The sequence below is a fragment of the Perissodus microlepis genome, chromosome 5 (assembly GCF_051167445.1).
Source record: "Perissodus microlepis isolate ML-2025 ecotype Zambia chromosome 5, ASM5116744v1, whole genome shotgun sequence".
Taxonomy (NCBI): domain Eukaryota; kingdom Metazoa; phylum Chordata; class Actinopteri; order Cichliformes; family Cichlidae; genus Perissodus; species Perissodus microlepis.
Window position 1 is genome coordinate 5,725,793 of NC_140465.1, and position 26,673 is coordinate 5,752,465.

Here is a 26,673-nt window from a genome sequence, read left to right on the forward strand (position 1 = left end):
CTCTTATTCTGAAATGCCTCTAGAAGCGTTTCCACCAGTGATATTAATTTATTTTTTTATTAATTTCACATTAATGAATTGTAAACCGGTTTAGTCCCAACCCCACAGCAGATTTCATACTGTCTGTGTAGAAGTTTTACTTTGAAAGGTCTCCCCGGAACCCGCCCTTCTTCTGAAACGTGTCGCTTATTTCTCGACCACCGGGTCGTTGAGTGGTTGGACCCTTTCTGTGTCCGTGGGGAGAAAGGGGTTAAGCGGACATTTGGAAAGACCCTGTCGTGGCGTATAAAGGGCCCGTTACCCACGCAGTCCGGCGGCCTGTGCTGGCACTACAGCGGCAGTGATGCAGCCTTCTCCGTCGTCTCTACAAAGGCACACAGAAACGCGTCGGTAACCGAGAGAGACACGGCAGACCAGCGGAGTCTGCCGCCCGGGGCCCCCTCGTCCTCCCTCACCGCTGCCTCCTCCTGACCCGGCATGCGAGGATGTCCAGGAAGATAAGGAGCGGCAAAGGTCGAGCAGCGAGCCGGATCGATGCTCCCACGGCCGGTGAAGTAGACTCGACAAAAACCGTGTAGTTCGCCTGAACCCTGGCAGGATTGGGCTCGGCTTCTCGGTGGCTTCCAGAGACTCTCAGGATGAGGAAACCCAGAGTGATCCGGATGGTTTTTGCCTTGTCCCTGGGATGTTTCGTCATGGTCATATTCTACTTTAACAGCAGTCTGAAGCCAGGTGAGTATAAATCCCATAAATACACAATATTTCCCCCTCTGCTCTGCTTAAACTTGCTTCCATACCCTGCCATCGGAGCGCTCATTCTCCTGCATCCCCGCTCTGTCTGCCTGCCGCTACGCTAAGAATAAAACTAAAGCTAAAACATTAAACATTAGAAATTAAGCGCCCCATGAATAGTTTACACAGACGTCCCAACCTGACACCTTTCAAGCAAAGCAAATATTTCATCACTTTTATCAGTTCATCTCCATCCATCTGCAAATGACTCAAGTATTTAAATATGAGGGTTTTTTTTTTCTTTTATCAGTAACAAAAGAAATTTGATTAAATATTAATTTATAAGTCTTTCTAAATTTAAAATCTCATATGATGTATAGTCCCATAAAGGGTTGTGTGTTTGTGAGGATCTCTTGTGTGGAGACAAAAGTGTATCTGATGTATGGGCTCTAGTTTAAAGTGTGCAGCAGACCAGCTGGTCCTTTTCTGTTGGCATATGGGTTTGCCCATGCCTTCATAATAAAACCCATTCATAACCCGCTGTGTTAATGGGTTGTGGCATACTTGTAATCCAATACACATATCAGTGAAGTGCATGAAAGCAGGCTATTGAGACATTCTTAGCCCAGCTATAAAGGATTTTTTTGTGCGACTTGTTGGTCCTTGTCATTCCAATACTAAAGCGTGGCCTCCAGCCCATTGTCATTTCACCCCGTTGTGCTCCATCCCGATGTCTTTATTTTCCCATGAAGCTCAGATCTAAACTGAGGAACAGGAGAAAAACTTCCATTAGCAGAGTGTTTAGCGCAGTGTTTCCTCAGCTACAGGGAGGAGGGCTGGGAGCAGACGCAGCTGGCTGGCAGTGGGGTTGTCCCTTCGGTGGGGTCTGCTTCCCTCTGCCACATACAAAGGCCTCTTTCACACATGCTCAGCTGTTTTAGGGGCCTAAAAATTGTAGGTATAGCCCATATTGTGAGGTGGATTCACGTTTAATGGCGATCCCAGAAAGTTTGGGTGTGTGACATGTCCATAAGTAACTTGTGAAAGACCTTACTGTCAGTGTAGTGTTACACTGTTAAAGTCAGGGTTATCAGTTATGATAGCGTGACTAATATGCTTTCTGTCAGTAGGTTAACGTGTCAGTGCGGTAGGTGTGATTGTGTAAGATACAGTCACCAACCGTTACAGGTGTGTGGTTGAAATCAAAATCAAGGGTGTGGTTCTTCGGAAATGATGCGATAGTGCTGCAAGATGGTCTCAACATGCAGTTGTAAAAGAATAAAGTAACAGTCTGTGCTGTTTAGTGTATTTACATTAAACGCAAAAAATGTGATGTTTGCATTTACAGTAGGATCTCGCACTCGCATTTCTTTTGATTTGATAGTCATACTCTGAAAATGCAACACTAAAAGCTTGAGGAATTCTTAATCATCCAGGTAGAAAATCCCAGAAAGTTTTTCGTAACCAAGTTTCTTCTTCAGCCTCACCTGCATTAACAATAAAGTTGGATAATAATTGAAACAAGCACCACAGCCAAACAAAGAGCCAGAAAATCAGTTTCATGATCATTATTATGCAAAGTGCCATGACCATTGGTCAGTGGCCACGTGTACTTAAATCACAGCAATGTAAGATGGTGCAAAATGTACTCTTAGCCCCCCTCACCGTGAACGTAAATAGGAAATAATCACCTCTAAACTGATCAGGGGGTTTCCTCATCATCTTACAAATCTGTGTTCATCTAAAAGCTGACTTCTACTGCTGATCATAACAGCTTAAAAATGCCTCCACTGCCAAAAAACTTGCAACATTAGACCTCCCCAAACCAAATGTATTATTATTATTATTATTATTATTATTATTATTATTATTATTATTATTGTACCTTTTCTGTGGTACATCCATGTATACAGAAAACAGTTGCCTTTGAGAAAGCACTTGGCAACAGTGGGGATGAAAAACTCACTTTTAACAGGAGGAAGTTTCCAGGATTCATGGAGTGGGGTGCCACTGGAGAAGAGAAACACTCGGCAGGTTAGCTGGGCCAGCTGTGGATCAGGATCATGAAGCTATATGAATATTGTCTTTCAATATTGCTCTGAAACATGGTGCTTGTTGTTTTGACAGTATTACAGAAAGCTTTATCGCGCCAGTCCAAAGGACTAACAAAAAATGTGTCCTTGATAGTACTAGAGGCTAAGGTACTGCTATCCAGACACAGGACTTCACATTTCTGACATTTTGAGGAGCAAATTCAAATTAAGAGATAGAAAATTACAGATAATCCAGGCCTTTGTGACATGTTTTTAGTGCCAGCTTCATAGATTAACAAAACTATGTTTCATCTGCATGTCAGTGGAAATGTGTATATATTTATTTTAGCAGGCGATCCCATAGAACTTCATAACTAACCTTTGACTTGACTTTTACATTTGTGACTTCTAGATAAAAACATTGGTTCATCTGTGTGCACGTTCTCATGTAGCTATACTGGACAAATTGCTTTTGCTTCATTGTAACTAATAAAAACGGGAGACATGTCCTAGCAGGAAAAGCAGGGGTGTGTTTAGTGACAGTAATGATGGTTTGCTGCTCGATGATATAATGACTTAACGAAGCCATCGGCGGTGTTATTGGCCACACCTGTGCTTCTCCTTCGTGGGAAATTCAGTGTTGGTGTGGAAGAGCAGCACACTAGAGCTGTCCCATCAAAAAGTGGCACTGCAAGTTTAATTTTTTATGTCCTTGTTAAGTAAGCAGGTCTTAAAACCGCATCATACCCTAGTCGCTTGAAAAAGGTGGCAATCTTGATCAGTCACCATCCATTTAAACTGGCTTTTTCACAAGGTTGTGAGCTTCGCTGTATAAAAGAAAGGGGAGCGCTTGATTCGTTACAGGTCCAAACGAGAGCTTTGTAGCCAGGATAAATGCACAAAAGCAATTGTTTCCTCACCAGCTACAAAAATCGGCACTGAATGATTTTCCAGTCTGATCGACAGTGCAAACCCCCCAAAATTAAAGATGCTTTTATTTATGATTACTGTAAATTGCTATTGTGTATTAATTTGCCTTTGTGAGTTAATTTCGATTTAATAGGTTTACAACCAGTGCTTTGATGAGACACATGGCATAAGTGCACACATTCCTAGATGCTGCCTCTTTTTGTTTTTTTTGGGGGGGGGGATTGGCTCCACGTATTCCGAACACACCTGGAATGCAGCTCACGCACCGACCATTAAACCTGCCTGTCTGCTCTAAGTGAATCTAAATTGGTTTCAGATATGCAGTTAGGGGAGGTGAAGCAGCTCTAACTATCTGGGGTAAAGGTCAGAGTGTTTTTAGGCGACGTGAAGCTGAAGGAGAACAGCCACATAACAAAGGAACATAGTGCCAAGTCAGAGTTAGCATAAAATTACAGTGCTTGGAAATGCAGTGCTAATCCAAATTTAGGATAATTGCATAGATGCAGAGTGGCTTTACTGTAACATCCTGGACAGAAATAGTTTTTCAGAACACGAGTTGCCTTTCATGCTGCAGAAACTTAACCCTTTGTGACGTCTTCGTATCCGGTCTTTGAAATTCACATCTGTTTTAGAAAAGCTGACTTTGTAAGATGGGCTTATGTGTCAGCGTGAGGTGTCTTTACTACAGTGGCCACTATGATTTCGCCTTTGGGCTTTTAGACGCATTGACTGAAGAGGAAGAAGTATATCATAGTCTGGAATGTGGTGTTGTATGTTACAGCACAGTGAGGGACTTCTCCCTTTGTTTTCCTGGGAGTAAAATCCAGGAACATCACACATACAGATGTGAGCTGACTGCTATGAGTGTAGCTAGTTGTAGCTGTTTAATCACAAACAGAGCCTGAGACTATTGTGTGGGCCTCGGGGCAGCTGTTGTTATTCATGTACTGGAGACTTACCCCCATCTCATACCTCCCTTGTCTAGGCTTGACTTGAGGCCACAAAAGTCATAAAAATTATCTTCCCAGAACTCTGTCGGAGCACTGATGAAATTGTTGCGATGCTCTTTGGAAACTAATTTTCACACATGGTCACTTGTGGATGGGACATTATCCAATTAAAAGCAGACACATCCACACGGGAACAGTGTGTGACCTGATCTTCGTATGCTGCGGCGTGCAGTTGCCAGCTGAAATCGCTCGCTCCTCCTGGCTGCTGTCAGATCCCCGTCCGTCTGCGGTGACCTGAGGGGTCGGGTGGTCCTGCTGTTCCAGCCTGTTCTCCAGCCAGCTGCATATTCATGAAATGGCACAGCAGGAGCTGATAGCACAGAAAGTACTCTGGAGGAATTTTTTCAAAATTACATTAGGACCATCTGCTTTCAGAGCCCGTATCCTCAAGTGATTTGATTTTTCTGGTTTGTCCTTTCGCAATTAAAGTTACTGAATAAGTCTTCTGCTCTACTGTTTCAATCCAAGTGCTCTGTGGTAGCCAAATAATTCAACTCATCCCCACTTTGGTCCAGACTAAATTTCACTGGCAAATATTGTCTGGGTTAGGGTTGTTCTGGTTCAGTCATTTTAGTCACGCTTGGTTAAAAAGCCCACGCAGAGCCAGGCTTTTATTATTCCTCACTCAAAGAGCAACAAGAGGCATGACATCATGTACAGGTACATGTTTCTACATAAATTTTACATATACATGTGCAGTGATCTTTTCCTCTTTATCAAGCCTTTTCATAAGGCATATATGATATAGTGATCATATAGTATATATAATGGAAGCAATAACTTTTGTTTTTAATATTTTATTTTTATGTTAAAATAATAAGTGGGTATACAGAGGGCTGTCACTCCTGGATTCCTATTGCAAATTGATTAGAATGCATGTCCATGCACGTTAGGCTTATGTGGTTGTAAATTGGCTGGTGGGATGGTTAATGTTAATCTGAGGTAACTAAAGTTTATACAATGAGGTGATGGTGTAGAGTGCTCGGAGTGATCAGGAAGACTAGAAGAGTGCAGAATAAATACCAATCTATTTGATTCTGTTTACTAATGCATGCAGTGTTTGTCACAGTAAAGTTGCTGACCGCCCTAATGTATGGTAGACATTCAGTGTCCTCAGATGATTCGATTCAATTCAATTCAATTCAATTTCAATTTCAATTCAATTTTATTTATATAGCGCCAAATCACAACAAAAGTCGCCTCAAGGCGCTTCATAGATACAGAGAAAAACCCAACAATCATATGACCCCCTATGAGCAAGCACTTTGGCGACAGTGGGAAGGAAAAACTCCCTTTTAACAGGAAGAAACCTCCGGCAGAACCAGGCTCAGGGAGGGGCGGGGCCATCTGCTGCGACCGGTTGGGGTGAGAGAAGGAAGACAGGATGAAAGACATGCTGTGGAAGAGAGACAGAGGTTAATAACAGATATGATTCAATGCAGAGAGGTCTATTAATACATAGTGAGTGAGAAAGGTGACTGGAAAGGAAAAACTCAATGCATCATGGGAATCCCCCGGCAGCCTACGTCTATTGCAGCATAACTAAGGGAGGATTCAGGGTCACCTGGTCCAGCCCTAACTATATGCTTTAGCAAAAAGGAAAGTTTTAAGCCTAATCTTAAAAGTAGAGATAGTTTCTGTCTCCCGAATCCAAACTGGAAGCTGGTTCCACAGAAGAGGGGCCTGAAAATTGAAGGCTCTGCCTCCCATTCTACTTTTAAATACTCTAGGAACAACAAGTAGGCCTGCAGAGCGAGAGCGAAGTGCTCTAATAGGGTGATATGGTACTACAAGGTCATTAAGATAAGATGGGGCCTGATTATTTAAGACCTTGTATGTGAGGAGCAGGATTTTGAATTCAATTCTGGATTTAACAGGAAGCCAATGAAGGGAAGCCAAAACAGGAGAAATCTGCTCTCTCCTTCTAGTCCCTGTCAGTACTCTTGCTGCAGCATTTTGGATTAGCTGAAGGCTTTTCAGTGAGTTTTTTGGACATCCTAATAATAATGAATTACAGTAGTCCAGCCTGGAAGTAATAAATGCATGAACTAGTTTTTCAGCATCACTCTGAGACAGGATATTTCTAATTTTAGAGATGTTGCGCAAATGGAAGAAAGCAGTCTTACATATTTGTTTAATATGTGCGTTGAAGGACATGTCCTGGTCAAAAATGACTCCAAGGTTCCTCACAGCGTTACTGGAGGCCAAGGTAATGCCATCCAGAGTAAGAATCTGGTTAGATACCATATTTCTAAGATTTTCAGGGCCGAGTACAATAACCTCAGTTTTATCTGAATTAAGAAGCAGAAAGTTAGCGGCCATCCAGGTCTTTATGTCTTTAAGACATTCCTGCAGTTTAACTAATTGGTGTGTGTTATCTGGCTTCATGGACAGATAGAGCTGGGTGTCATCTGCATAGCAGTGAAAATGTATGCTATGTCTTCTAATGATGCTGCCTAAGGGAAGCATGTATAATGTAAACAGAATTGGTCCTAGCACTGAACCCTGTGGAACTCCATAATTAACCTCAGTGTGTGAAGAGGACTCTCCATTTACATGCACAAATTGGAGTCTATTAGATAGATATGATACAAACCACTGCAGTGCAGTACCTGTAATACCTACAGCATGTTCTAATCGCTCTAATAGGATATTATGGTCGACAGTATCGAACGCTGCACTGAGGTCTAGCAGGACAAGCACAGAGATGAGTCCACTGTCAGAGGCCATAAGAAGATCATTTGTAACCTTCACTAAAGCTGTTTCTGTGCTGTGATGAGCTCTGAAACCTGACTGAAACTCTTCAAATAAACCATTCCTCTGCAGATGATCTGTTAGCTGTTTGACAACTACTCTTTCAAGGATTTTTGATATGAAAGGAAGGTTGGAGATTGGCCTATAATTAGCTAAGACTGCTGGGTCTAGAGATGGCTTTTTGAGTAAAGGTTTAACCACAGCCAGCTTGAAGGCCTGTGGTACATAGCCGACCATTAGAGATAGGTTGATCATATTTAAGATCGAAGAATTAATCAATGGCAGGACTTCTTTGAGCAGTTTTGTAGGAATGGGGTCTAAAAGACACGTTGATGGTTTGGAGGAAGTAATTATTGAAGTTAACTCAGAAAGATCAATTGGAGAAAAAGAGTCTAACTTAACATCAATGGTACTAAGAGTAGCTGTAGATAATATTACATCTGTGGGATGATTACTGGTAATTTTTTCTCTAATGATAAAAATTTTATTTGTGAAGAAGTTCATGAAGTCATTACTAGTTAACGTTAAAGGGATGGTTGGCTCAACAGAGCTCTGACTGTTTGTCAGCCTGGCTACAGTGCTGAAGAGAAACCTGGGGTTGTTCTTATTTTCTTCAATCAGTGATGAATAGTAAGATGTTCTGGCTTTGCGGAGGGCTTTCTTATAAAGCAGCAAACTATTTCTCCAGGCTAAATGATGATCCTCTAAATTTGTGACACGCCATTTCCTCTCCAGATTACGAGTCATCTGCTTTAGGGTACGTGTTTGAGAATTATACCACGGAGTCAGGTACTGAGCCTTAATAACTTGAATCACCCAGTAAACAGCTGTCATTGTAGGATCACATAAATCTGTGACACTGACAGCAGTGACTAGTGGTTAAAGTGTCGCCTCACAGCAGGAAGCTTCCTCATTTTTTTTATGTACATATAAAACAGAAAACTGTAACACCAGGCTGTTAAGGTCCATTAGTGAATTTAACCATCATTGCTTTTGCATATGAAGAAAGTCGGTGGTGCCTAGACCCACGGGAGATTCAGTTTAAGTTAAATGGACCTCAGGATTGTACTACACTGGTGAAACATGCAGTCGAGTCAGTATTTTCCTGTGTGATGGATATTTCTCTTTACGGCCAAATATTTGTCTATTGCCACTGTTTCCAACTGCTCAAATGCAGATGTGATGGATTTTAGTCAGCCAGCTAATGAGTCTCCCCAAAAATGCACATTAAACTCTTTTACGCTTCTGCACAGGATCATAGGGACTCCTGGATCTGCAGACATTCTTCTAAGACTCAGCAAACAGACAGTACACCACCCACATGCTCCTGCCTATGCACTAACACCCTTTTCACACACACATTTGTGGCCTAAAAGGATCAGGCTTTCCCTTGTACAGCGTCAAAGCTACTCTTTGGCAAGTCAGGTCAAGGAAGGGGGGGCAGTTTTCCCAGTGGGACCTAAACACAGAGCTCATTTCATGGCTCGGACAGCAGGAACACACATCGGCCTTTCTATATTTTGCATTTCCCCAGCATTTGGTTCCGTGCGTACCGTAAGGAATGCTGTAGGCTTTGGGGTCCAGACAGGGTTAAACCAACAGGACGACGTCTTCCTTTGAGTCTGCCTTAGCTGGGGTTGGTGAGTTTCAGACGTCTTGTATCAGTGGAGGAGTTAAGGGCAGCTGAGACACTGTTTTGTTAGAGTGGTACACGGTTATAACCAGCAGCTTTTTTTTTTCTCCTTCTAATGGCAAAACATAGCACACATTTTTCCACCTATATCTATGCTGTGCAGTGTGTCCTAGTGTCTGCGCCCAGTCCTCTGATATCCAGCTATTCTGACATTTTAAACAGTTTCTTGATATTTTCACCTGGCCCCCTTTTAAATACCTCATGACAAAACTTGGACTGTAAATTTCCTTGCTTGCTAATTGATGCCAAGTTAGCAGATGACAGATGAGACAAACGTTTTCAGTCTGCCGTCTCACCCTGTTGCTGAAACACTCAGTTTTCCAGGTGTTTGTCAGTTTCTGAATCATTTCAGCCGCTACCTCTGTTCCATTTAAGTGCTCTCTTTGGGAGGGGTCGTAATGAAATGTGTTTAGAAAACAGGTCAGATAAATTGGTGCGCTGTGGCAGAATGATCTCCTCACCTCGGCAGCTCAAGGCAAAAGACAAAGCCTCCTTTTGGCAGCAGCATCCGGCTGCATGTGACGCTCTTGATTCCAGTAATAAGGCATCATCTGGCTTTTTGGCAGAGGTGAATCCACTAAATGAGAAGATTATTTATGTGTCAAAAGAATTGATGCTGATTACTGTGAGGCTTGCTTCTTATGTATACATCTCTCTGAGTGTTTGCTGTGATCAGTGATATTCTTGGTATTGCAACAGCTAAGTACTTTCTAAGTGTTTTCCCAGTCTGTTTGCCTGGTACTTCTACGTTTGCTTATGTCAAACCAGGAGCCAAGTTAATGTTGAGGGTGCTGCACACTCACAGCAACTTTTTATCTCAAGGTGATTGCAAAGGTCGGCTGGTAGGAAGAAACCTTTCTGCAAACTGAGTCTGACTTTGACTAATGGCAATCACTCTGTAAGATTGTTGAAGGTTTGCTGGTTGGCTTTTGGTTCTAATCCTCTAGAAAAAGAAGGCTGCTCAGCGCGATTCTAATTGCTAATTTGAATTGTTGAATTTCTGTCTATATAGAACCAAATTGCGTGTTAATGATATCAGACTGATAGCACAAGCTCTGTCTCATGGCAACATTTACAGCAGGTTTTAGTAACATGGTTGGCATGCTTGACAATCTCATTTTGCAACAAAGTAACTGAAATTAAATAAGTAAATCTTATTGGATTAACACATTGCATAGTATGGGCCAGTAATATTGGCCTGCTGGTAAACCAGTTGGCTGTTTGTACATCGACGGTGTTCCTATGGTCAGAAAGTTTAGTGTGGAACTTTGTAAAACTCCACTTTTGATGGTTGAAAGAGCGACCACCACACCGCTTTCAGCTGGAAGAATCAGAATAATTTGTCAGTACTGACAGCAGTACCAATGCTAGCTAACTGAATGTAGTGTGTGTGCGCGCGCGTGTGTGTCAGGCACTGGCTTTATATGGGGTTGTAGTGGTTATTTGTGTTTATATGTGATAAATTATCACATGTGGTCAAAGTGTAAGTCAAGGTGTAAACGATTGTAAAATGTGATGCTAACACAACAGTCATGTTCAACTGCTGAAATCCTGCTTATCAGTAAATCCACAAACTGCCAAGTTTGATATGAGCCAATGCTGTCCTGTCCGAATTCAGGCAAACTGTGCTTCAAAGACTGGACAGAAGACCACGTGCAGATTTGTTGACATTGACCAAATTTGACTGAAAACAGAACTCACTTTAGTAAAATAAGTGCAGTTTTTTAGGTGTTTTGGGAAATGGCTGCTTCATTTAAGTTCCATGGGTCATTCCACACAATGCAATGCATCATTTTTTGGCTTTTATAAATTGGTCCTGAATAAGTTTAGTTGCAGCCAGACTGGGAATTTTGTCTCTAAACTGGGTGCATTCAAGTTAAGTGGGAAACACTGTAAACTGTTTTAATGGTTGCTATCTGGGTAGAAGCCAGTGCAAGCTGACACTGGGCAGCTTATATTTTTATTGAACTGAACATTAACATTTAGTGCTATATCTGTGGTAGGGCTGAACGATTATGGTCAAAGTGATCATTTTGATCACTTTTTAGTCAGTGTTTGTGTTCATTCACTTGGTTTGAGTGAATCTTTGGCAAAGATGTTGGTGACGTCAGTGCACCTTTGTGAGCGCTGATGCACAGTATGCATGCTCACGTTAATGGACTTTTATGGAGCTGATGTTGGACAGCTCACGTCAGCAGCCATGTTTTTGTTTGTTTGTTTGTTTTGGCCGAGTTTTATTTAGAACTGCAGTTTTTGGTGTTTTTTTTCAGCCAGCTGATTGCTTAAGAGTATTTCCGAAAAATGGATGATGATGATCCACTTTGAGGCATGAGTGTGGCAGACATTTGAATTCTGTTGTATATCTTTGAACGTAGTCTTACTAGTCCAGGACACTTCAGAACGGCTGTGACTGTCACATGCTGGCATGCAGTCAGAGGAGCCCTTGATTTGCTTTTTGCTTTGCATTCTATTGGCTGAGCACATATTTAAAATATCATGTGATCGTGTTCATTTAACTGTGGAAGCTAAAATCATGATCAAGATTAAAATTCCATTAACTGTGCAGCCTTAATGTGTGGTGAGAGTGTTGGCCAGTTGTAAAAGATTGCAAAATGAGGCGGCTGATGCAACAGTCATGGTCTACTGTTGCAGTCCTCCTTATCAGTAACTGCACCTGGCATGCTTGATATAGACAACGCTACGCTGACCAGATTCATACATTTTGTTAATAAGTACATGGGGATGGAGTGTGCATGTTGGAATGCAAGTTTATATATGAAAGTGTCTGAAATAAGACGGGCACTGATATATGATCTTTATACAATACTGTTGCACAGCTTCAGCATTTCTCTAGTTACTCTCATCTGCTGTTAGAAGCTAGTAAAGACCTGTGATTTCACTTGTATGATCGACTGTGTGTCTCTCGCAGGTATTCTCAATGATTCTGTGTAGTATGCTCATTACTGCATGCTGGGCTGCCTGCAGTGAGCGTGTTTACAGCTCATAACCAGTTTGCCATCAGTGGCCTGACCACACCACAGGGAGGAGAGAGCTGCACACATGTGGTCACTTGAGTCTCACAGTAGCCTGTGCTCAATAGTGTTGGGCCTGTGCAGTTCATTTTCCACCATTACAGCATCATTGTCTCCAATTAAAGCAGCTAATTGGTGACAAATCCTGAGCTTTTGTAAATCTAATTGTCTCCAGATGACAAATGTTGCTGTTCGTGCAGGTTTGGAGCGTAATGACTGCATAAAAGGAAGACTTGTACATAAGGTGTTTGTGCATACTGCCATTTGAATAATGGCACAGCACAGGAAGTCATTTGTTCAATGGGCAGTTAGTGCTGAGTTGCACTACTCAATCTGGACCTGCAGCCACACAGCTGCTTGCAGATGTTTACTCCAGTGAAAAGCAGCCTGGCCTTGTCTCTGTGAGGAAACTGATGTCATTTCATTGTTGATGCGCTGTGAAGAGCACGTCTCTAACAGGAAGTTATGTGTTTAAACTTGAGTTTAGCAATGAGCCAGTGGCTTCAAGACAAAAGAACCAAATCCTAAAGTGGATATTATCACATACAGTTTCCTTTTGTTCAGCATGTCGTCACGGTGGATTTTAAATCAAGTGATTTTAAACTGATCACTTGATTTTTATATTTTTTTTTATCAAATGATGAAGATGTTAATTGAAGGGACAGACTTTATTAATTCCAAACTTTATAAATAATCCCCCTTTTTTCATTTGTTGAAAGTGACAGGTATCCCTGCAGTCCAGCACCTGTGGACATCATCACATGCTTCCTTCTTTGAGGTTTGCTGTTCACTTTTGGTCTCAGTAAGTGAAAAGCATGCTGGGCTGATGTTAGGTGACCGACTCTGTTCTTTGCCCTGAGATTTGGGTTATGATCCGTTTGCATCGTTATACAGTGTCTGAACAGTTTAGGAGCATTTGTCTGAACCTGAGCCTCTTTGGACCTCATAGTGGTCCAGTGAACTGCTTCTGTGTAACACTTGAAACGCATTCAAGTATGACTTTTATCTGCTTAGTTTGCTGTCGATAATGAGGGAACCTGGCTGTTGGACTGCTTGTCAGTGAATTTCGAGCCTCTAAAACTGGGGGAGTTTGTGAAAATGGATGTAATCATTAAACAGTTAATGTGATATTTTTCTTCACATTGTGGTTATGGAGCAAGAAGAGTTCCGGTTTCAGGAATATGAGTCAAGTTTAATTTAAATGGCAGCAATACAGAAGAACATTTATGGAGTTTTCTGAATGAGTTTCAGTGGATTATTGCCTGTATCGCTTGAACCTCCTGAGCAGCAAGGGGTGAACATTTGTTAGTGAAAATATGGAAATTTCGTGTGTGTGTGTGTGTGTGTGTGTACTTGAATTCCTTGAATCGTCAAACATACTGGGAAGTTCATGAATTGAAGGAAGGTCTAACTTGTGTAGAAGGGGATCACTAATTGCAGGGATTAGTGTTCCTGGAATCGACACGCACGCTAAAAGCAAAGTTGGTTCAATGCTGGATTTTCCAGAAAGAGGCACCGATGTCACCATGAAACTACAACACTGCACCAGGTGGTCTGACTTCAGTGAGATACTGAAATCCTAACCCTCTTCAACTGAATCAGCAACATGAGGACTTAGTTTGTGAGCTTTTCACAGCCGCTTCAGATTGCCTGGTCTTTGGACAGAGCCACGCTAGCTGTTTCTTTTCCCAGTCTTCTAACGCAGCGGTCCCCAAACCCGTCCGTGAGTCGTTTGGTACCGGGTCGCGAGAGTTGAGGCTCGGGTATGAAATGTATGGTTTTCAGGGTTTTTATCGGGTTTTTAGCGTTATTTTTTTTATCGTTAACTCGGTTTTCCTGGGTCTTTTCACGTGTGTTATGAATAAATCTTCTTTTTTTCGGTACCGGTACTGGTTTTATTTTATTGTATTTATCCGTGACACCTTAAAGGCCGGTCCGTGAAAATATTGTCAGGCATAAACCGGTCCGTGGCGCAAAAAAGGTTGGGGACCGCTGTTCTAACGAAGTGCCTCCTGGCTAACCTCATAATTTAAAACACTAAAATGACTCGTCTCATCTGAAGAAGGTGACAGATTGCAGTTTTATCTTCAAGCTAACACTTACTGGCTAAACACACCAGAATACATCTGCGTTTCATTTAGGGAGCGTGCGTTTTTCATAAAAGAACATCTGATGAAGCAGGGCTATCTGTTTATCTCTGAGGAAAAACCAAATAAGCTCCACACTACGCTGCAGATGGAGTGAAGATATGGCTTTTATAGAAAGTGACTACGTCCACAACATGCAGATCAGATGGAAGTGTCTCTCTCAGTAACTCAGTCTCGCGAGTGTTGATTGTAACCTTACATCTGTGGCCGGAAAGTGTACGATGTGATGAGCTTGTTCTGTAAATCAAATAAGCTGTGCTCCTGTGGGGATGTTCGTGGTATCTTGGAGTCCTGCTGCTCCCTGTTGTGTCAGCGAGTCATGGTTCAGCAGCGTGGTGCTCATCTCTGCTTTCACTGCAGGCAGGTTGGAGTGCAGAATACGTGATGGTAGATGTTGTTCTGAGAGCTCATTTTTATTTTTCTAACTATGATTAAACTGTTTGAGTTGGAGTGAAGCAACCACTGCCTTTTCAAACCAGGCCGCACGCATTTGTATCTTTCTTTTTTTTTTCTCCAACAAAGGCCTGCAGCTTTTAGGAGGAACAGATCGACTACCTTTACCCAGGTTAAATCTGAGGATCATGTGGTGAAACTCTATACATGTCCAATATCTGGAAGGAAACAAATGATGGCTCTAAGCCAAAGGACATAAATAAGGTCCTTTTATCCTTCCTTTCAAACTTTAGTCTGACATAACGTGGAAAATGATATGTTCTGCCCGGCCAAAACTCTTATGTTCTGTTTCTAAAGCACTCGAGCAAATAAAAGCAGCGATAACAAACCATGAAAGTTTACTTTATTGTTTCAGTGCAACGTTTTTTGTGCTCAGTTTGTGTTAATGTTCTACAGTGCACTTTATTCACCTGTTTAATCTGTCTAATGATACACCACCCTGTATTATTATTTATGATAATGATAGTTAACACCAACAGTAGTAGTTAAATAGTAAATGAGCTGATTCTTGTGTACTGCTTGGGTTCAGTATCTTGCTTGAGGATATTTGGCTAATTATAATTTTGGCATTCAGCAATTCAGTGAATGATCAAATAAAATAATTGCGCTGCACCTCTTTATCCTCGGCCTTTGTTCCTCCCTGAAACCCTGCAGTAAGCTCACGCCCCTTCAGGCTGCAGCATGTTAAACTTCAATAAAAGCGCGAAGTCAGCGACTGATTGGTAATCATGGGATGGACACTGTCCCCCTTCTTACTCACCTCATGTTGACAGTTTGCAAATGTTTTGTGCACATTTTCTTTAAAATGTGTCCACAGAAATATGAACACCAGCCAAACTACTACAGTCAGGGTCACAGGACCACATTTGGGCGTGATGACACACATTCACAAAAGCATTATTAGTGATAATTAAGCGGTGACGGCTCCATGCTTTGTGTGAGATACCTGTCAGAGTTGATAACCGATGTGCTTTTTCCTCAGCCTCAGAGGCGGTGGGTGAAAGCAGCAGCAGACAGAAGTCGAGGAGGAGTCCTCTACAGACGCTGTACGATGGCGATCAGGTCAGTCTAACGTCATGTACACTTTAAATATTTATTTGTAAGGGTTTATTCCAGGATTACTCAGGGTTATTTTAACAAACTTGGCAAAGGTCATGATAAATAGTCATTTTGTGATTTTTATGATTCTTTGTGTTTCTGGAACGTTCTATGTTTGAATGAAAGAGAGCACATATAACCAGACAGGATAGGCCAAGTGTTTAATGATAAACAGGGTCTCATTTTTAATATTTAATACAATCTTCTAGCTGTGGAAATTCAGTCCTCCTGCAGTTTGTTGGCATAAATAAATCAGTGTCCAAAACTCTTGAGTCACAGTTGTTTATACTTTGCTTGGGAAAAAGAAGTAGGTGGAGTGATTTACTGAAACATGCAAACATACATGGAAATGCAGTGTAAAGGTAAAAACAGACTTTGTACAATTCTAACAAGCTTGAAAGTCCACATTTGGTGTGACCGCCTTTATTCTTCAGAACAGTTGGAACGCTAATGAATGCTTTCTTAGAACTGACTAGACTTCAGAAATAGCTCTGCAGGCTTCTTGAAAGACACTCAAAAGCTCTTCTCTGGATGTTGGCTGCTTTTCGTTCTTTGCTCGGTCATGATGATCCCACACTGATTCAGTCATGTTGAGGTCCGGGCTTTGGAGAGGCCGATCCATGGCTGATAGGGAAAAAAACAGAGGTTTTTAAGGAGCTTGGAAAGAAAAGCGTCTGGACGTCTTTAAGTTTCCTTGAAGATGTTTCACCTCTCATCTGAGAAGTGTCTTCAGTTGTAAGAGCAACTGGTGGAGAGTCCCAGTTTTTAAGCCCTATGGGAGTGTTCCCAAGTGGGTCATGGACCCCCCTATACACCACCAGCTAGGGAGAGTCAGAGAGACAATCAGAACAATATTGTCATCCTCTATGTACCAGATTTATCAGAGAAACTCAGGAGAGTCTTCTCCAAACACGACATCCCCGTGTACTTCAGACCCAGCCAAAAACTGGTTCATCCCAAAGACAAAACTCCTGAGCACAAACTTAACATCGTGGTGTGTGCTGTACAGTGTGGCGAGGAATGCTCAGACCTCTACATCGGAGAGACCGAACAGCCACTTCATAAACGCATGGCTGAACATAGAAGAGCCACCTCCACTTAATTCAGCAGTTCAGTCCACGTTTTGCTCCGGTCCTCATAAATCTGCTTTAGCTGCATCTAAAGGAAAGTAATACCTGCTCTTTGTAACGAAATCTCTAAGAGACAAATCTCCCCGGAAATTTGTGAAGTCTTGATAGTTGTGATATTTTTCATGTCAAGGAGAAATACTTTGATGCACTCCCATCTGAGCGGTAAAAGAGGAGAAATAAAGGTCGGCCATTTTCGTGGAATTAAAGACACGACATTTATAGAGGAGGATTCACGACTTTGTACAGATACTGTCAGGCAGTTAAGAGTTTTATATTTAGAGCTGCGTCTGACTGCTTTTCATCCATGCACAGGTTACATAAAGCTAAAAGCAGTAACAGGAGCCGTCCTTTATCAGGAAATACAAAAATATCACTTTTTTTTGTAATGAACCACTTTGGTCGTTAGCATGTTTACTGTCTGGAGCTTAGTATTAGACAGGAACATGTCCATGTGCAGCCTGTCATTTCCACTCTAGTTATGAGTTGCTTATAACAGCTGTACACAACCACTGCCTCAGGGTGTTGACGTATCTGAACACACACTTTCATCCCGCTTTGTTTTGACTCAAGCTCACTTGACATTAAACAGCGATGACTCAGCGTAACTTTTATCTATCAGTTTGTTCTTTGGAAACAGCTGCCATTATTGAGTTCAATTCAGTGTTTGCTTTTTGAGGAGGCTTTCTCAGGTAAACACCCGTGGGCGGGGCTCTGAATGACCACTTTCCTCTACGCAGACGTAAAGATGTTTTCAGCGTTCATGATCTGGGCTCTGCTATTAAAGCAAATCTTACAGCTGGTTCCAGTTAAATCTCCCTGTGAGGAGAAGGACGGTGCACATGCCAGAAAACAAACTAGCTCCAGTGGAGTCCAGTCCACTCGCTTCCAATTGATGTCATATTTTCACTGTTCCATTTCCACTTAAACTGTTTAGCAGCAGCAGGATGCTGGAGTGAGCTTGATTAATGTGAGGCAGATTTATTTAATTGTTTAATTCTGTAAACACAATGGGCGACTGATACTGTCTCCATTTGTTGCTCTCTGCACATGTGCAGCAGGTAACTAGGTGAAAAGCTACGTGTAGCGGAATAGCTGACAACCTGACAACCCGGCGACTGGAAGAAACTGAGCAATGCGATTAAGAATTGAGTGCAACCATTGCTTACAACTTGTAAGAAAGTTGTAAGACTCTTTGCTGTCACTTTTTTGGGTGCAAAAATCCTCTTTTCAAACTGTTTTTAAGTTTTTGTGATGCGCTGCTTGTAACAAAGTGCTTAAAGATACCAAGGAACTAAGATTTAAATTGTAAGTCGTCTGTGTAGATACAACGTTGGTTGACTTGAGTAAGGCACCTTTTTATACTTTAGTGAAGTGGGTTAACAAACCCAAAACGAGCAGCATTCCTCTAAAAATGGTCAGGTACAAAGACTTGACTAAAATTGAGTGAAAAAGCAGCCAATGTCCACAAAAAAGTCTTTGAAAGACCTCCACAAAATCTGGATAATTATTACTTGAGACCTCTTTTAAAAACTGGCAGGAAAGTCTGAGGCCGACTGATGGCCATTTTATAATTGCACCAACAGCTGTCACCGTCTCACCAAGCTTCTGGCTGACTGATGGTCTTGCAGCCCAGTCCAGCCTTGCGCAGGTCTACAGTCTGGTCCCTGACGTCCTTTCACAGCTCTGTGCTTTTGCTCATGATGGTGGCAGGTTGGAAATGAAGAATGTGTGCTTTATATACATAATGAGTTGAGATCAGTATTTGTAATCGCTTGTGTGCCACATAAGCCCGCAGCCAGTCTGTGAAAGCCAGTATTCTGGCTGGGTTATAGGGGATAACATTTCAGTTGATGAGACTACCGTAAAAATTTAAGACTGTTCATTTCTTTGAATGGAAAAAATTCAGCAGGGATTCAAATAATTATTTCCCCAAGTGTGAAAACACAGATATCTGAAAATCAGTTTTGATTAGTCCAGATGAAATTTCTACAAATAGATCAAAACACGATATCTTTAATGAATGTTTCCACACAGCAAATTGTCACTTCCACTAGCTGCTACTCGCTCCACTGATTAAATGTTAAAGTGTTCAGCACACTTAAGAAGACTTTGGTGTTCTTTGAAGGTTTGAGTGCCATGAAACACTAACAGCTGTTAATATCCTCAAACTATGAAATCATGCATCCTGCTCACATGAAAAGACTGAAACAGGAGTTTCAAACGGACTATTGTGTACACACAGTGCACAAACCTCTGCTGAGAGGAAGGGTCTGTGTTGGCTCTGCAGTCGTTCAGGTGTCTGCCGCTAAACACAGAGGGTCAGGCGCAGAGTCAAGATGAGAGTCTCAGGGCTCCAACCACTGCAGTGGGATGCCAGGCTGAGTAAACGAAAGGAGTAAATAAGACATTTGTGCCACGCAGAGGCCAAGCTGAACTGGATGACCTGTGACTTGATTAAAGTTGGGGATGGGCCATAATTAAGACCAACAGAGGAGATAAATCTGTGAGTGCATTTTCTCTCATTCAAAAGGCCCTTGGCTGTAAGCGGCGTCTGTATATCATCATAAGGGTGGAGTGAGAAGAGCCTTTGTCAGCCTCGGATGGCGCTGCACAAAATCTGCTAAATGTCCTTCAGCAACACTGAGTTGCTGAAGGTGAAAGTGGGGAAAAATTAGGGGGTGTGGCACTGGAAGGAAGCGAGCTTATTGGATCTGTTTGAAGCTACAGAGTTGGTCATATCTGAGCTGTCCTACCTGCATTGTTCAACATTCCTTACAAATTGGACCGTAGGGAACATTGGCAATGTAGGTAGTGCTGCAGAATCAGTGGAGTCCTCTCAGGAAGGCCAGATTCTCACATTCGTCACATTATAACTTAAACTGTCCCAACTTTAAATCACTTTTCCTTGGGTTTAATGCCATGCAAGTCCTGCACTGATACCTGAGGAGTTGTGGGACATGAACCATCAAAGAGCCTGTGGAGGTACATTTACATGTGCTCCTCCCGAAACCCAGCAGTGTAGCTATTAATAGGACAGATGCTGAAAGTTGGTTTGAACAGGGAAAAGAGCAACAGCAGAGTTTACCATGAAGAGGGAAAAATTTCTTCTGGTAACTTCTGTCATCATAACTTACAATCAGTGCCATAAACTGACCTGAAAAACTCGTATAAATTGTAACTCAGGTTTTTCTTTTATTACTAAATGCCAATTCTCTGCGATTCCTCTCATCCCTGTAGGTTGAGTCGGCGGTACAGGCGATCCATCAGGGCAGACGGGAGCTGCTGGAAGAAGCTTGTCGCTCCTATACCCGCAAACGCAGAGTCCTCATCCCCGAGGACCTGAAGCACATCATCGTGGACGACCAGCACGGCTTGCTCTACTGCTACGTGCCCAAAGTGGCCTGCACCAACTGGAAGCGGGTGCTCATGGTTCTGACGGGCGTTGCCGGGTCCAACAGAGACCCTCTCGCAATCCCTGCCAACGAGGCCCACATCCCCGGAAACCTCCGCACACTTTCTGAGTACTCCACCTCCCAGATCAATCAGCGGCTGCGCTCATACCTGAAGTTCGTCTTCGTGCGCGAGCCCTTTGAGCGGCTGGTGTCTGCGTACCGCAACAAATTCACCCGGAGCTACAACACAGCCTTCCATAAACGATACGGCACAAAGATAGTGCGGCGGCACAGGCCGGACCCGCAGCCGGAAGCTCTGGAGAAAGGAAATGACGTCTCCTTTGAGGAGTTTGTCTATTACCTCGTGGACCCAGCCACCCAGCGAGAAGAGCCCTTCAACGAGCACTGGGAGCGGGTGCACTCACTGTGCCACCCCTGCCTCATCCACTACGACGTGGTGGGGAAATACGAGACGCTGGAGCAGGACTCCCGCTACGTGCTGCAGCTGGCTGGGGTGGAGGACCAGGTCAGCTTCCCCGCCTCGTCCAAGAGCACCAGGACTACAGGAGACATGGCTGCGCAGTTCTTCCACAACATCAGCCCTTTTTATCAGAAGAAGCTGTATAATCTCTATCGCATGGACTTCCTGCTCTTCAATTACTCTGTACCAGCCTACCTCAAGTTTAGATGAGGCTGGATTTCACTCGCGCACACAGAAACTAAATTACAGAGCCTGGACACCTGCAGAAGAAGCTTCTCCATGCAAACACTGCAAGTTCTGTTTTAACAGAAAGAAGAGCAATCCTTATCAGAGCTCCAAAGAAAACTAATTTTATTCTTGAGACAGAACATTGGATGGAGAACTCTTGAAGGAATCATAAGATCAACATTGATGCCTGAAAAAATAAAATCAAAAATTTTAAAAAAGGCAAATCCTATTGTACTGTAGTTATCGAGCAACTAGATGTTGCTCATTGCTTTTGAATGTGTGAAACAGGGTTGGGCGATATGTTGAAACTTTCCAACCGGGCCACCGTCAGTCCAACTACTGCATTGCTATAATATCTGTTTGCAATCATAAAAGAGATATTTGAGGAAAAGAAGAATCAGCTATTTGGGTTTATTATGGTTGTAACTGTCTAAGGTCTACATCATCATACGCGATAACTCTAACCGTATATTTATGAGCGAGGCAAAACTGGCTTTTCTGTTGTCAGTCAGAATGATTCGTTTCTTTGTTCCCAGTTTTCCAAATCTTGGGAGAAAAATACTCTGATTGCCTGGAGTTGGAGTTAAGGTTAGATTAAGGTCCAACAATGACAATTTAAACCTCAGACGGTTAAACCGGACAAACCAAAGGATCTAAACTAAGCAGTAAGATGAAGTGCGTCCACGCGGTACAAACAGCAGGATAACCTGCTTGCTAATTGATTAGGTTGCCCAACTGCACATGTAGTTTTTGGTCTACTTCTTTAATTTGATTGAATAATATAGATGTTTTTATTCAGTGCCAATCAATTCAACAGCAGCCACTTAAAAATGGCAAAAGTGTTTTGTGAAATGTTTTCCTATACATGTACAGTATGAATTGAGGTTCGATTTAGTCTAATATGTCTCCATTTAAAAAAAGATTTCTGCTTGTAATTATGCAGAATCACAACCTGAAGCTTTTGGCTTTTCTGTGCGAGCAGCATGTGATTGCATGCAGGATGTGAAGAGCGGAAAAAGGGAACGCATTGCCGAAGTGCAAACTGAAAACTGCTGGCTTTTATTGGACAGTAATTTGAATCTAAATTTGAAAATGTTTGTCAGTGTTTAGTAGAACAAGCATTGGCCTGGATATCTGCTGGCAGTCCTCAAAGCTCAGAGGAATCATTGGATAGTAGAAAGGTTGATCGCTTCCTGGTCCATTATGTTAGCATAATATGCCCAGAGCCAAACCCACCAACCAAAAAGGAGCAAGAAAGTGCAAAAAACCCGGCTTTGGACTATATGCGATATAAACGTATATATTTTTCCGATCACTCAGTCCTAGCATGGAATATTTTTGGCTTCATTTTATTCCGGTTGTGGTCTGCTGTTTTTAAAAGTGTATTTGCACGACAAACGTTATTGTTGCAAGTTCCATAGCATAATGATTAAAGTATTAAATTCATGTTTAGACAGTGAATGTCTCTCAACATGTGTGCCTTTGCTTTTGGGCCTTTTTTGGGGGGGGGGTCAGTTCTAAATGACAACTTTTGTAACTGTGACTTTGTTTACTTTTTCGTACTGTAGGAGGAGACTTCTGTGTAAACTATGATATTGTCTTTATTTATTGTGCCATTTCTGATTCCACAGAGTCAAATCAACCAAAATAGGTAAAGTTTCTCTCACGATTTTCAAATAAAATGCATCTCAGAAAGAACTTGTTAATTCCTTAATAGCTACAAGAATTCTCAATGCAATAATGCAGAATACGCCAGGCACATTTTGCATGTCAATCTTTTATTGAAATGATAAACCATGACTGGATGTGACCTAGAAGTGTTTATAAAGGCAACGGTACTACGAAGTCCAGTCAAGCTCGATGTCAGTGGAAATAGGATTAATTACTGTTTCTGAGTGCTATTTCCAGACCACTAATGACAAGCTAAAAGTGCATATCAAACAATTGAGAAGGCCCCATACAGAAAAGTGCATACTAAATCATTTGTTCACAAAAACAGCACAAAAACAATCCGTGCCATCAATACCTGGAACACAGACACGGTTAAATACGACAGGCTATATTCAGTGGCATCGTGCTGCACAAAAAAAATAAGAGATCCAGTAGAAATTTGGCAAGAACCAACTGAAGGCTCGTCACGGTTTAAAAGGCACAAATCTACAAAAAATAAGCACGATTAAAATCTAACATTCATCCAGACTGTGCAACGCCTAGTATACATTTACACTCAGTTATATATGTTATTGCCTGAATACGATCATTTGCCGTGTAACATTTAGGAGCTGACAACAGTTGTACAGATGTGCCAACAGTTATTACGGTGGTTCTACATTACTCCCACTTGCTGCATCCACTTTGAATGGACTGTGGTTTTGATAATGGCCACAGTGAGCTGGTGAATATGGAGACTAAAGTGCAAAACAACTCCACCCTGTCCGCGTGTTTATTTATTTTTTTCTTCCACCACCTGTTTCCTGTATTCTCTTTTTACATGCTGCTTATCTACAGTGGGAATATCTGTGCCTCAGTGCTGGGTGTGAAGAGCTATCAGCAGAGAAAACAGTAAAAATTGATATAAACTATAGTGCAAAAGTCTCAAGCCCCTCATTTCTTTATATTTTGCTAAAATGGGTGCAATGTAGTGTGCAATGCAAAAAACAGTGTCTGTACGATTGTAACAAGCTTCAAAGCAAACATTTTTGTGATTTTGTTCAGTAGTCCTCACGATTAGTTCTCCAGGCTTCTTGAAGGACACTCAAAGCTCTTCTCTTCTCTGGATCTTTCTACCTTTCGTTCAGTTCTCTGCCGAGATCATCCCACACTGCTTCAGTAATGTTGAGGTCCGAGCTCTGGGGAGGCCGATCCATGACTCAGTGCTGCACCGTGTTTTGCCGACAAATGAAGTTGCTGCCAATCAAATGCTTTCCGTGTGGTATTGCATAGTGGATCACGATCTCCAACACCAGTTTCCTCACATTTTTTAACACACTGCACACCATGGCAAGAGATGCCAGGTTTTCAGATAATACCTGTTCATAAGTCGGTGTTAATTGGCTTAACAGACAAAGTATTCCTCTGAAAATGGTCCGGTACAAGCGCTGGACTGAAAATGGGTGAAAACTCAGCCAATGTCCAAAGAAAAACTTTGAAAGACCTTCTGAAAACCTGGAGAACTGTTGTTCAAGACCTTCTCTTGAAGGGGGGAGGGGAAGCAACATATAATGAAAGGATGGGGAGACTCAAGATTATTGCACAGTACTGTATGTTGTGAATAAATTATAACCACACAATGAATGATTTACTTTTCACAAAATAAAATCTGTTGTGATTGTTATGTCTGATTTTTTTTACAAAACAACAAGGGTCACACAAACTTGGTGGGGAAAAATTCAGGAACTATGTGGGACTTTGTTCATCAAGACTTCCTTTATAATTTCCTAGCTAGGATGTTTTTAGGGATTCATTTTTTACCCAAAATTGCAAAAGTAGCAAAACCTATTTGGACCTTACAATGAATGTGACACAGCCTATGAAATGTATGCTAGCCTAAACACTATCAGATATTTTGCTTTCCATCACAGTAACAGCCTGTTTTTGCTGCAGTTATGAAACTAAAATAATGAGAACTGTGTACTTTTTCATTACCAACAAAACAGAACAATAGCTATTAACATGTTTGGACAACAGGCTGAACCAAATTATTACCTGCTGTTTCTTTGTCACATCAAGTAACCCAGCTAAGTAGATACTCGTTCGTGTAGCATTCTTTTACATGTAAACTGCTCTTTCTCTGTCGCTTCAGGCTGAAGGTGAAGCTCTGTACTTCATTAGGGGGAATACAAAAACGTGTAAGATCACAGTAGGAAACAATGGCAGCAAAGCAGGGAATTAGTTTCATTTACAGGCTATTTACTAGCTATTGTTTCACTAATGTAACATCTCCCAGCTCATTACTTTGGTAAATAATCATCAGGAGGTATTAGGGAAGTGCTCAGCTCATTAGTGCTCAGCTTCTTCCTTATTCATTCCTCAGTTGTTCTTTAGTAAATATTTCAGTCCCTTGGATGTCTCCTCACTCTGCTGTTTCTTGAGCATATTAAACAGTTATATTTTAATAAGCTAGCATTGTGTTCTTTCTTGCAAAATACTATCTAACAAACAAAGTCCTCCAAGCTGTCTTTATCACAGTGTAACAAACCGGTGACTACGTTTAAGCACTAATATACTTCAGCTTTGAGTTTCTGGTGAATTATTTATGAGATAGATTGGAATACGCCATTAGAGTTAAACTAGTAACCAATAATCCTACTAACAGATGGACTAGAGACCAAAACAGTACACCAGACATTACCTGCTCCAGCTTTGGGCCGGCTGTAATTTACACAGATCTGACAGTTTGGCTGGTGTGTTTATTCTCCCCTACATGCTAATGTACCAGCTGTCTGTTACAGACCACTCAGGCTCCGTCTAACCTCATCAGAAACTTCACAAAGACAATTCAATGGCAGCTGGACAAATACTGCCTACAGATTGCTTTGTATGTAACTGTAAGGCTTGACAGTCTGTCTGAACACAAATATCCCTTTTGTACCAGTGTGGTCCCAATGCAAGTCTCCAATCTAGAGCTAAAACAGACTTTGATTGGTGCCAGAAGGCTGGTACTACCAAATTGCTGGGGCCAAAGATGAAACCACTGAATTGGTGGTTACAGGCTAGACTACAACAAGAAATTCACCACTGATTGGTAGATGCAGCCTAAAGACTGTGTTCGTGCAAAAGAGGTAACAGCTGTGCTGTTTCATGGTCAACAGAAATGTAGAGCAGATCTTAAAGTTTAACGAATTATGAGGAGAGAATCAGAAATCTAATGAGTGAAACTGTGCCCTCGTACTAAATATGTTTCCTTAGCTAAAATACAATTCTTCTTTTCATGATAATGAGTGTAGAAATAACACCTTCTGTCCTCTCGTTCCTTCTTTTCAGTTCGTTTTGGCGTCTTGGACACAGGGAACAGTGCATTCAGGATGTGCAGGACTATGTTTTTGCATCAAAGTCCAGTTTGAGTAGAGCTGATCATCACAATCAGCCTGAAGCTCAGAGCCAAGAATCCAGTACCCAGCAGGTCACCGAGAGCTGTCAGGTAGGGGATGGAGAAGTTGTCTGGATCCAGGCCCCTGCGCCACAGCCAGCGCACCGTCAGGCTGGCCACATAGAGCAAAATCCCCACCTGCATAGTGACAGCAGTCGCACGTGTGTCAAAGATGAAGACTCTTTGTTTCTTTTTACACAGTCGTTTTGAAAATGAAAACTTTTAAGAGGATCTCTGACCTGAAGCAGAGCTGCAAGCAGGAAGCACATGATGAACATTGGGGTCATGGCAGTGTGACCTCCCTGCAGGAGGTGGATGGTGTACAGGAAGAGGAGGTGACCTGGGACCACAAGGCTGACCAGGACTCTGGCTGATTTGGAGTTCACATCTGAATAAACATGGAAAGAAAGTCATAAGCGACTGTTCAATAGGTGCACATTAAAAGCCTATTCCCATGTCTCTCTGGCTGAT

The 26,673-nt window shown here is 42.0% G+C and overlaps 2 protein-coding genes across 2 annotated transcripts in view; one reads left to right on the forward strand and one right to left on the reverse strand.

Moving 5' to 3' along the window:
- LOC146386444 (carbohydrate sulfotransferase 11-like) lies at nucleotides 1-24,447 on the forward strand. Its single transcript, XM_084927501.1, has 3 exons — nucleotides 1-732; nucleotides 15,767-15,846; nucleotides 20,250-24,447. The coding sequence occupies exons 1-3, from the start codon at nucleotides 639-641 to the stop codon at nucleotides 21,093-21,095; spliced, it is 1,020 nt and encodes a 339-aa protein (XP_084783627.1). The 5' UTR covers nucleotides 1-638; the 3' UTR covers nucleotides 21,096-24,447.
- LOC146386445 (solute carrier family 41 member 1-like) overlaps nucleotides 22,871-26,673 on the reverse strand; it is a 13,172-nt gene continuing 9,369 nt past the window's right edge. Inside the window, exons 9-10 of the mRNA XM_084927500.1 lie at nucleotides 26,442-26,590; nucleotides 22,871-26,340 (exon numbers count right to left, since the gene is read on the reverse strand). Coding sequence (XP_084783626.1) covers nucleotides 26,161-26,340; nucleotides 26,442-26,590 — 329 coding nt within the window. The 3' untranslated portion in view covers nucleotides 22,871-26,160. The remainder of the gene's footprint in view (nucleotides 26,341-26,441; nucleotides 26,591-26,673) is intronic.